The 12511-nt window shown below is 36.6% G+C and overlaps 1 protein-coding gene across 1 annotated transcript; it reads left to right on the forward strand.

The window, feature by feature from the left end:
- The first annotated feature begins 3929 nt into the window (after positions 1-3929).
- Positions 3930-6947, forward strand: LOC132915055 (glucose dehydrogenase [FAD, quinone]-like). Its single transcript, XM_060974688.1, has 3 exons — positions 3930-4128; positions 4500-4670; positions 5079-6947. Exons 1-3 carry the CDS (start codon positions 3945-3947, stop codon positions 6578-6580), a joined length of 1857 nt encoding a protein of 618 aa, XP_060830671.1. The 5' UTR covers positions 3930-3944; the 3' UTR covers positions 6581-6947.
- Positions 6948-12511: the final 5564 nt, after the last annotated feature.

Consider the following 12511-nt stretch of genomic DNA (forward strand, 5'->3'; position numbering starts at 1 on the left):
GTTTTCTACTTGGATTAGAACGAGATCTTCTTCTGTGTTTTCCGGGTTGTCTGGTAGTCTTTTGGACCTTCCCACTAGTTTTGGTTGTGGGTTGAGTTTCCGCGTTTTTTGCGCGGCAAGTCTTATGCTAATGTTGTTTTCTTTGTCCGTTTTTGGCGAGATTGCTTTTCTTTTACTGGTTTTTTTTGTTGGGCTTACGGAGGGTTCCGTTTTTTTGCTTTCTGCTTCATTATCGATGTCGCCTATTTTTTTATTTATTGTTTTATTTTGTTGTTATTTTTTTTTCCTATTTATAGCGATGGTGTCACTAATCAATTTTCCACTTTCTGTCACTTTTTTTCTTTTTTTCACTTTGTCTTTCCTTTCGCGAAAGATTGTCTAGTTGGCGCGCGCACTGTTCGGGTCTGGGTCAGCTGTCCCTTTTTTTTTTTTTTTAGGGCTGAGAGGTCCGTTTGGCTCGGAGGTTCGCAGTCGACTGTTGCCAAGTTATCTATCGTGGATAATATGACTGTTTGAAGGGATGCATGAGGTTACGGGTGAGTTTACAGGTGACAAGCGATCCAGTGTCGCATTGTCACAAAACACAGATTTTGGTTAATGGATCCGATCATCAAATGGTAAAGAGATTAGTGCCCTTTTGGTAAGCGGACTGTGAAAGACAGCACGACACTTACTCCAGATAGTTGGAAGCGAAAAGCATCAACAAAATTGCACTTTTAACATCTACAGAAAAATGTTGCTTATAACGTTGTGCTTTATCACTAGAATCTGAGAAGACGTTCCATTTCTACAATTTTTCATCAAAAATACATAGAGAATGATAAATGTAATATAGTATGTATAAAATGGGCTCACGTACGACATATGATACATACAATTACTATGTATCATAAATGCAATTACGACATATAACTTCGATATTATTATAAAAGTGTATATAGTGTTAATTATCTGCAATTTCGTTACGTAATTATGTACCGTATAGATTATTTTATCTATAATTGTTTCGTTGCATAATAAGCATATTTACTTTATTTCTAGCTTCGTAAATTCTTTATCCCGAAATACTTCTTTCTCGTGAACAAAGGATGTTGTCAGAATTATAGAGGCTGAAGTAAAACGCGAGAATCATTTACGAAAAAACAATGCGAGAGAACAATCAGAAAAGTAAATCGAGCGTTCGAACACTCGCTTATTCTTGCATGAAAAGATATAGAATAAGTTTCCTTCCGAATACTTCTTTGTCAATAGGAGGACGCCTACAACATAAAATGAAGTAGAACCTAGAATATAATATATCAGATGCTTTGTATCTTTTGATATGTACACTTTGAAGACATAGATGTAAACCGAATGCACATAGAAGATAGAAAATAGAAATCGTGGAAGATTTAACTGCAGCATAGCGTAAACATTTCGAGTGTCATGAGCTGTTTCTGCATTACGATATTATCGTACGCGTGCATTGCGTCGTGTGGCATATTTATTCACTGTGATTTAAATTTCTTTTATCAGTAAACCTCTTTGATGAAATCGCACCTTTCGTACACTGCTGAGTTCTCTATAATTCGCCCTGCTTCATTTTTGAACTGCTGTAGTATATGTTTCTTGCACGCGTATCCATTCAACATAAACGAGGATATCACCCCGCAGAAAAGTATAGGTGTGCGAGTTCTGCCAGAGCATTATTCCGACACTCTTAGGAAAAACATGAAGAGGTAAATGGCAAAAACTATGAATAGCAACACTAGAAGTAACTGATACAATTACACTCGATGCTTTGTCTGATTTGCGGTATAGCATGAACACGAAGTTACTTAATTACGGATCATTGAATTGTGCTTCTTATTGGCAAGAATGTGCGACATACATGAAAGATATAAAATAATTCGTTTAAAATATTCTTTAATACAACAATTACGTATGGAGTCATTTCAAATAACAGTTGTTATTTTATCGTCCACATTTATGAGCAATACATATCTTAGCATTCACTTGACTGACTTTTTATCGTAAGAAATATTCTCAAGACATGTATAAACTACATAAGAATCACGTATATATTTGCTTGATGTATATTTATATGTTCTTCGTTGCATCTAGGCTATGTTGCAGAATAACTAGTCTAGATTGAGTATTCAAGAGATCGCTAGCAAAAAAGTGATGTTGGAGTCTCTGCTTTTTATTACGCCAGCCTGTATATTTGTGGTGATAGTAGGCTACTCGTAGTGTGTAGGGTGAGACACGTTCTGCTGCGGGTGTAGATTTCGCTGCTGGGGTATTACTGTATTTTTCATCTCATTTTTGATGCCGCGGAAGAAAAATCGGTCTGTGATCGCCGGGATTTGAATCCTGGTTCCGAACGTGACCTAAGGCTCTATCCTCTGCGCTGCCGTCGTCCGACACCAGTTAGTGTTGTGTGGTGGTATTTCTACTGTCGAGTGCTGTCACAGAATCATTCGTCTCCTTACTTTGCATTTGATCGGTGCACTTACATATAGCACTACAGTTATCGTTCAATCCACGTACGTATTCTAAAACCTTCTGTATTTTCGCTAATATTTGATTCTTTCGTTATTTCTGATCTTCTACATCTTAAGTATCACATTCATTCAATGTCCATGTCACTCATATTTCAAATAAATTTTCAGGAAAGGCTACATGTCATCAATTTGCATGATACCGAGGTATTTCATCACAATTCACATTCCGGACCACTTCGTCGTATGTCTATGTATCACGATCACTTGACATTAGTTTTCAAGTTAAAAAGAAATTTATGTTTCGTACGTATTATTCAGCAATTCGTTTTACAAATGTTTCTTCTGTAAGCAATTTTTCAGTGGCGGTAGAGTTATTCGTTACATTATTGACCAATTGAAGATCGGTTGAAAGATACAACAGTCCATATGTCAATCCATTTTTTGAGCATTATTTTACGCCAATGGTTATAGATTCAGCCGGACCTGTAACCCATTCTTTGTGTTTGAAAATAATTAAAAAATGCTATCTCTGAACTAGTGAGTTAAGCTTTGTTCGAAAGATTTGGCCACCTGCCCTAGAACTTATTAGAATCGTAATGAAAATTTAATCGAAGTATTCTGTTAATAAGACTAAAACTAAGATCGAGTGGCGTCTATAGGTATAGGAGAAAGAACAATCAAAGACCCAAAACCGTCCGACGGAGCAAATGAAGAATTAGTATATAAGTAAAACATGATCGGTTGGACATTTCTGTATCATTATATTAATATTTACTGAATATTTAACATGCTCCATATCGAAGCTGTTTAACGAAACTTTCTTTGAGTGTACTATGTACCCATTAATCGTAAAAAGCAACTGATTTCAGATGTGTACTGATTTAATGGTCGTATCTCGCACGTTAAAGTACGTTTTTCCCTGACGACGTCATGATCTTTTTGTGGAAGAGATATAGTAACAGCAACTTAATTTATAGCTCTAATATTGAGAATCATATGATACTTGTAGCTGTCGATTTGTATGCAAATTTTTATTCAAATTAGACTGTGTAAGGAAAATTGTACTATGGTTGAAGGGTACAGATTCCCATTTTGATCTTTTGTAAGCAGAAATTAAATTAGCTTCGCTCCTTAAACATACATGCTTTTAATAACAATGCTCTGTCAAGAACAAATTTACAAAAACAAATATTTATTTAATTATCTTATTAATTAGAGACGAAATATGAAGTGGATAAAATCGTCATACATTTACAAATTGAGTACTGGTTTGAAAATTGTCTCGAAATTCTTTTCCTATGTATGCACATTAATTGAAAGAGGCATTATACAAGAGAGGAGCATCCAAATGTATTTATTACTGATTGCCTGTTATTTCGTCTTATCATGCGAATAAAGATTATTAGAAAGGTATCAATTCTTATTATTACAGGTTGATAAGGGATACCGGAGAAGCACAAAATGGATGTCGTAAAGAATATTCTCGGAGGATTGCGATCAGAAACTATCGCATCGGTGCTTTCTGCGCTCTTAAGCGTGTCGTTATATGCCATGTACTTGATTGTTAATTACTCCGCGACGAATATTCCATCTAAATTATTAATGCCGTCTTACGATTTCATAGTTGTAGGTGGTGGTTCTGCGGGTATGTTTTTTTGATGCTATCGACGCAAATTCCATGAGAAATCTAATAAAAATGTGACAGAGACAAACATAACTGTGTGCTTCCGTGGAAAAAGGAATGATTCTATTTGTTATGTAGTATGCTAATGACGTTGTGCGTTCTTGTGCAAATTGGCGTCCAAATTTTAACTTCCTATTGCCTACGTATAAACGAATTTCAGATATATTTTGTAAACATATTTTAGGTTTTTCATGAAATCCGATTTGTAGTATCAATAAATTTTGAATTTGAACTACCAACTTTAGATATAAAAATATTTCAAACATTTAAATTAATTAACTTTTTCTTATTACGTATGTTCTATAATACTCTACCAATTTACGTGATTACAGGAGCTGTCTTGGCGAGTCGTTTGTCCGAGATAGAGGATTGGAATGTACTTCTCTTGGAAGCAGGTGGAGATGGAAGCATTATATATGATATTCCTCTTCTTGCCGCCACTCTGCAGCTCACCGAGATTGATTGGAAATACAAGACGGAACCCAATGAAAATTATTGTAGAGGTATTTAATATCTAAAAACACTAGCGCATACATCATTTTACATCCTATGAAATATGAATACCAGAGTTACCCAATAAGTCTGTATGAGGAAATTTTCTTTTTCAACATTAATAGAAACATACATGTATCTTTAGCAAAATTAATACAGATTTTTTCTTAAATAGTTAAATAATTGTGTAGATATATTTAGCTTAACTAATATTGTTTGAATTATACTGACCTATATATAGAATATTTAGGTACATTTATGTAATCCTAACGTTAACCCACAAACGTTAATCTGCTAATGATCTTATCGTCAAACACAAAGAGATACAAACTCAGATCAATTCAGCAACCAGAATTAATAATCGATTACGAATTATTCGCATCGCCTTTCATGTACTTTATCGCAAATTCTGCCTACAGCGATGGAGGAGGGTCGTTGCCTGTGGCCACGTGGCAAAGTTATCGGAGGCAGCAGCACGATAAACTACATGCTATATGTTCGTGGTAACAAAAAAGATTACGACATCTGGGAACAACTAGGCAATCCAGGATGGTCCTACAAGGACGTCCTAAGTTATTTCAAGAAATCAGAAGACAATCAGAATCAGAACTACGCCAAGACTCCGTATCACTCGAGAGGGGGTTATCTAACTGTCGAAGAATCACGATGGCACACACCACTGGCCGATGCGTTCCTTGATGCAGGACGAGAAATGGGTTACGAGAATAGAGACATTAATGGACAACGGCAGACTGGCTTTGTGTTTCCTCAGGGGACCGTTAGGCATGGGAGCCGGTGTTCCACGGCGAAGGCCTTCCTGCGGCCGGCCAGCGCGCGTAAGAATTTACACGTCGCTATGCAAGCACATGTTACGAAAATTTTAATAGATCCGCTGTCAAAGAGGGCTTACGGTGTAGAGTTCCTTAGAGACGGAAGGACGCTGCGCGTTCGTGCCAACAAAGAGGTGATAGTTTCCGCAGGATCTATCAATAGCCCTCAATTACTGATGCTGTCCGGAATAGGACCTGAAGAACACTTAGCGGAACACGGTATACCTGTGATTCAGAATTTAAGTGTGGGTCGTAATCTTCAAGACCATGCAATTATTACAGGCATTACGTTTTTGGTGAATAAACCAGTATCGTTGGTAGAGAGCAGGTTGTATGATATTCGATATGTGCTAGAATACGCCATATTCGGAGCCGGTCCTTTCACCGAGCTAGGAGGTGTCGAAGGACTAGCTTTTATCAATACGAAATACGCGAATGCCTCCGACGATTTTCCAGACATGGAACTGCATTTGGTGGCATTGAGCCAGAACACCGACGGCGGCAGAATTTTAAAAAAGATTTACAGTCTGAATAGAGAATACTACAATGCTGTATATGGGGAGTTTCTTTATAAGGACGCATGGTCCGCGATTCCCACGCTTTTGAGACCGAAAAGTAGAGGGGTTATCAAGCTTCGAAGCAGCAATCCCTTCCATCGTCCGTTGATTTATCCCAACTACTTCGAAAACCCGGAAGATATGGCGACGATGGTAGAAGGAATTAAGCTTGTGGTCGAGATGAGTAAAACTGCACCACTTAGACGTTATGGTAGCAAATTATTACCGGTACAATATCCTGGCTGCGAAAATATTCCTATTTATACCGATCCATACTGGGAGTGCATAATCAGATTCCTTGCCACGACTGTATATCATCCAGTGGGTACTTGCAAGATGGGGCCTAATTCGGATCCAACAGCTGTTGTAGACCCTCGGCTTCGAGTTTACGGAGTCACCGGACTTCGAGTCATAGACGCCTCGATTATGCCAAACATAGTCAGTGGTAATACCAATGCCCCTACTATCATGATCGCAGAGAAGGGTGCGGATATGATAAAAGCGGAATGGTTCAGGAAACCGAGTTTTCAATGAATAATGTTTTTGTAATATTTTAAATAAATGTGCAGTTTTTGCAAATTAATTTACGTCAACTGCTATTGTTTATTACATAATAGGAACGTATAATTATGAACTCGAAATATATTTTCGTTTTGTATCGCGAATAGCGAAATTCGAGTAAGAATATAGTCATGCTTAATCAAATGAATACCTGGTAAATTAAGTTTTAACAAGTAGAAATTAGTCCTGTAGAATTCTGTTTGTCCAAACTTATCGAGGAACAAATAGTTAATAAAGTAGCGGTTCATATTACATTTCTTCGATGTTGATATATTGCATTGCAATTGAAACGTATAGTGTGAGAAAAGCATAGCGTCGATGAAGAAAAATTGTTACAGACGTTCAGTACTATATTTTGTAATTTCTTTCCTTCATTATCAGGATATAGTTTATACATACTTGATATGATATATTTGATAGAATGCAGTCAACTTTTTGAATAGCACAACAATGTGAATTTATAATATCTGTATGTATGTTTATTATATTGATACAAACAACGAATACCGAATGTCTACTTTTATAAATAATAAATTACAGGATGTCTTAGAATAAAATGTGATATGTACAAGAATCGAATTATTATTTACTATAATTCTCTTACATACATTAAACCTATGGCTGATGGACGCAAAATGCTGATCCCAGAGATTGTTGGTTCTTTTTGACACCTGCATACCGACAGTTGGTCCATAGATGTTACAAAATTTCGGCAATTAGAAATTGACTGGTCGAAAATGAAAAATGAGGCAATTACATTGAAAATTTTGTTCATCAATTATTAGGGCATGTACACACTGTTGTTAATCATATCCCTGCAACCGGCAACCACTTTATCATTGCTGTATTTGAGCCAATACGCACTTGATTTCGGCGAACAACGAAACCCATTGAATCAAACGGAAATGTTGACAGAATAGGTAATTTTCTTACAGATCAGATATGATTTAAAATTTATATTAGTTGCACGTTAGTCAACGAGATTGACATTTCTTTAGGACAAGTGTAGAGTTACGTAAGTGCAGCTTCGCGCGATATTACTGCGACCATATGTCTGTCTTCGTTGTTCTCAATTGGGAAAACAGAGAAAAACGATCGCAGCGATATCGCGCGGACAAAGGTTGCTCGTATACAACGAGCTCGACATAACAGAAAATTAATTATGCAAAGAAGAAACAGAGATTATGCAAACGATTGTAGAATTACATACAGTAAAATAAACAGAGTGTCTAAAGGTAGTTAATAAATAACATGAGTAAGTTAGTTTATTGCAAAAATTGTTGACATTTACAACTAAACGATGAAGGCAGTGATATTGACCATAATATATGCGATGATTTTTAGGTTAGTTAATAATAACTTTACTACAAAAAGAACACTGAAAACTGTAATAGATTAACAAATTTTTGCTATAGCATATATGTATACGTATATTTATTTTTATATTAAATTATTTATTTGTAGATATCATGGTATAAAAATTAATATTTTATTAACAAATTTTAGCGTTGGTTGGAAAGTAATGTAACGCTACTTGATCCTGCTTAGTCAATTCAGGTTTCTACTTATTCCTATTTTTCGTTTTAATTTCATCTACTAATGAAAAAATCAATTTTGAAACGTTTACATATTTTATTTTTTTCACTGCAGTCTTCAAGATGGCTAAGATAAATTTGAAACATTCTGAAATACTGAAATACATTTGCAACATCTTGTTTATTAGTTTTTTATTTAAATCAATCACAAACGCAACATACTTGATGTCATAATTAGTATGTGAGTCTTGATTACGAGTGTACAAAATAGTAAACGAATTTAAGAAATTTAAGGAGTTAAAAAATGTCTCATTAATTATACCTGACGAAAGATCTCTAATCTTTTGCATGTTTTTACAGTACTATTCTCCTGTACTATTTCTTAACTTGATGGTGATATCTGTGGCACCATTATAAACTATATTTTACATATTAATTTATAATATTATATTAATTATAATTAAATAATATAAATCATATATGAGCACCAATATAACTTCACTTTGATTGAAAGCATCTACTTCATACAAATTCTTCTTTTCAATCATAACAGTATCCTACTAAAAGAATTACCAGCTGTTGACTGCAAAACTCCATGGCATTCTATTAACAAACAATAAATTAAAATTTGGCAACTCTGGAACAATGTGCTAAAGCATGTAAATATCTGTAACAAAAAATCTAAAAATGTTAGATGTGTTAGATGTGCTAGGTATGTAAATATGAAACCGGAATTGTTATATAGAAAATACACGTTTATTGTATGAAAATGATTAAAAATATTTTATTCGAAGTATTGCCCATCGCTAGCTATACATTTTTCCCACCTGTCTGGCAATTGGTGGATGCCACGCCAAAAAAACTGTCTCTCTTTTGAGGCAAACCAGTCGTCGAGCCATTTTCGTACATTTTCGTAAGAAGTGAAGTGCTGGTCAGAAAGTGCGTGTCCCATCGATGCAAATAAATAGTAATCGAATGGAGCCAAGTCTGGTGAGTAAGCCACGTGCGAAAGTATTTCCCAACTGAACGCTTCGATCGTTTCCTTGACCGGTTTTGCTGTATGCGATGGTGCATTATCATGGAGCCAAATTACTTTGCGTTGCCTTTTTTGATATTCTGGTCGTTTTTCACGCAAAGCTTGATTCAAATCGATCATTTGTTGTCGGTAGCGCTCAGTATTAACGGTTTCGCCAGGTTTTAACAGCTCGTAATAGATCACACCCTTCTGATCCCACCAAACACAGAGCATCGTCATCCGTCCATAGCGATTTGGTCTTGTGGTCGATGTCGGTGGTTCGCCTGGAGCTACCCATGATCTTTTACGCTTAGGATTCTCAAAATATATCCACTTTCCATCGCCAGTCACAATTCGGTGGAGAAATGACCTTCTTCTGTATCTGGCGAGCAGCATTTCGCAAGTGGTTTTTCGATTTTCCTGCTGTCTTTCATTCGGTTCACGTGGAACTCATTTTCCCACCTTCTGGATCTTTCCCATGGCTTTCAAACGTATGGAGACGGCTTCTCGTGTCACGTTTAATCGATCAGCGAGTTGTTGCTGCGTTTGAGCGTCATCCTCATCCAACGATGCTTGCAGTTCGCTGTCTTGAAACTTTTTCGGTGGTCTTCCACGTCCTTCGTTCCTCAGGTCAAAATTGCCACTTCTGAATTTTTTAAACCACTCAAAGCACTGTGATTTCCCAAGAGCGTGCTCACCGTAAGCTTCGACAAGCATTCGATGCGATTCTGCAGCAGTTTTCTTCAAATGGTAACAGAAAATCAATGCTGTCCGCAAATCGTAGCTTCCAGGCACAAAATTCGACATGTTCAACTCTGTTACAAACTATGCTGTTGTATGAAACTTGTATTGTTGTGAGTCGAAAATGTTTGTGAGATGTCAACAAAGACTTTTGGCATCAATGACACAGTTTAGTGATAACTACATTATCAGCTAGGGCCATCTATAGGCAAATTCCGGTTTCATACTTTTTACAATTTAAGATCATATTCAATGACATTGGCAGTGACGTATTGAACTTCATCTGCAACAACATCCACAGCAAATATTCCACATAATGTTTACCATTTTCTTAATATTCATTTGATGCATTCGGCGAATGCTAACCAACTTGTTCTCGATGACTGAACTACTTTTTGTCCAGCCATGTCCATCCATTTTCCAGCTTCTTCGGGAACCTGTTACTTTTTTTCACTTCTTGAGAGATATGGGACATTTCTTAGGCAATTTTTGGTTCGATACAGCGACGATTTGTATCGCATGAATATTTTTCAGGTGTGCGTTGAAGTGATTACCACTTCTAAGAAAACTCTACATCTGGTCTTTTTAGTTTTCTCTAGCACTGAAGCCATCGACAGCGTATAGACAAAAGACTGGGGTGAAGGCAGACCATAAACAGTAGACAGGCAACGATGGCTTCAGGGTTTTCAGTCATAGGGTAACACTGCTAGCGTGCTGATCAGGACCAGCTCAAATTATATTCCTTCTTGTATTTACGCTTCTGTATTAAAATATATTTTCTACCTTACCATTTATCCACGTGTTCCTTTGTTCACATATCTAATAACCTCAACAAGGTGCATCAGTCATATGTACATGTGTATATTGAATTACACATGTTGAGGTTAAGTAGAGGAACGAGTGGATTGTAATAGAAAAATATATTGAAATAAGTATAAGTGTAAGTGTAAATACAAAAATGCTAAGTGAGCAAAATGCAGTACTCAGACAACAAACACAACAAATTACAGTTATGCTACAACTACTTACAAACATGTTAAGTAAAAAATAGAAATTGACAGGCTGAAAGTAGCAGCTTGGAATTCCAATGGTCTACAACAACGGACCTCAAAACTAAAACATTTCTGTCTAACAATAATATTGTGGGAAAAGTATATAAAGTATGTAAAGTATCTTGTATAAGTATACAAGAATATCGCCCCACGTGTTACCTAGCTCTTCACCTAAAACGAAAGTCGGTTCTCTGGCTATCTGCAATTCTATGGGTTCCGAACATGTCCTTAACGCGTTCCTAGCTTCGACCATCGACATACCACACAGCCTACGCCTACAAACTTGAATGATCTCGTCACCGATTCGAAACTACTTCGATTCGGCTGCTACTTCATTTGCATCCATCTTCAAAATCACGCTTGGAGATACTAAGGAACCTTTCGACGTTCCACCGTCGCATCTTTCTAGCGTACTCGTGCTAGGTCTTGTTTGTTCAACTGTACAGTTCGAAAACCTCATCACAACCGTCCGTGTTGTCTCCATCTGACGCTACCGCGGTTAACTTGAACGCCCCAATTTTCAAATACCGACCCGCTCGCATTAAAGTTATGAGGTGGATAGGACGTGACAGGTACCAAAGAAACACTCAGTTTAAACAGTATATTTATTAGCAATAATCGCCTTCGACAATTTAAATAGAACTCGCGATTACAATTGATGATTCGCGCTTCTTGGTTACCGATCGACTGTTACCGATCGAATGTTACCGATCGAGTTAAGATAGCGACTGAGCAGAATGCGCACTATAAGTTAAGATGATGACTGCTCAAGATACGTCGAGGAACTGTGTTTTCTGTGACGATGATGCTGCAGAGGAAAACTGTGATGGGTGAGTCCAAGGATACGAGATCATTGGATTCGTAAAGGAAAGTTTTCGTTAGAAAAGTGAGGGAAATGGACGTCGCTGTTAATTGGTTAATCTACTAGGTTGGTAGGTAAGGAAGGATGCTAATCGCATTCGAATAAGTTGCTAGCGACAAGCATCATATGCTGAGCATCCCTTAGGAAAAGCACTCAGAGGGGCCACAGTGATAATAAGAACCGATATCAAACATCACATACATAGTCAAATTAATCAGGAACATGTTCAAGGAACCACCGTTACAATACAAACTAACAGCAATTACTTCCAAATATCGGCAGTATATGCACCACCATGACACAAAATGACAATATAAAAATGGGAAGAGTATTTTCAATTCTTAGCTGACAAATACATTGCACCAGGAGACTTCAATGGAAATCACACGCTATGGAGCTCAAAAATTATCATACCTTGAGGTAGAACACTGAAAATATTTTAGAACTAGTAATCTCAACATATTATCCACAAGAAAACCAACATACTGGTGGACAGATTTAAACAAAATACCTGATTTGTTTGATTTTGCAGTTATAAAAGGACTAAACTAATTAAAAATAACACTCAATCTTGAGCTTAGCTGATCATACACTGATATTAATAGAATACACAAGCAAACCAATACTTTACAGCAATCCAAAGTCGCTTTGCAATAAAACACCAAATGGCAAACATTTAAAGAACTAATTTTGAGCAAA

Source organism: Bombus pascuorum, chromosome 16 (assembly GCF_905332965.1).
Source record: "Bombus pascuorum chromosome 16, iyBomPasc1.1, whole genome shotgun sequence".
NCBI lineage: Eukaryota > Metazoa > Arthropoda > Insecta > Hymenoptera > Apidae > Bombus > Bombus pascuorum.

What these genes read in the sequence shown, in the direction of transcription:
- LOC132915055 (XM_060974688.1), top strand. Translation starts at nt 3,945, where the DNA reads ATGGATGTCGTAAAGAATATTCTCGGAGGATTGCGATCAGAAACTATC. An exon ending in TGTAGGTGGTGGTTCTGCGG is followed by an intron (nt 4,129 to 4,499) that starts GTATGTTTTTTT and finishes ACGTGATTACAG; the next exon opens with GAGCTGTCTTGGCGAGTCGT. An exon ending in CAATGAAAATTATTGTAGAG is followed by an intron (nt 4,671 to 5,078) that starts GTATTTAATATC and finishes TTCTGCCTACAG; the next exon opens with CGATGGAGGAGGGTCGTTGC.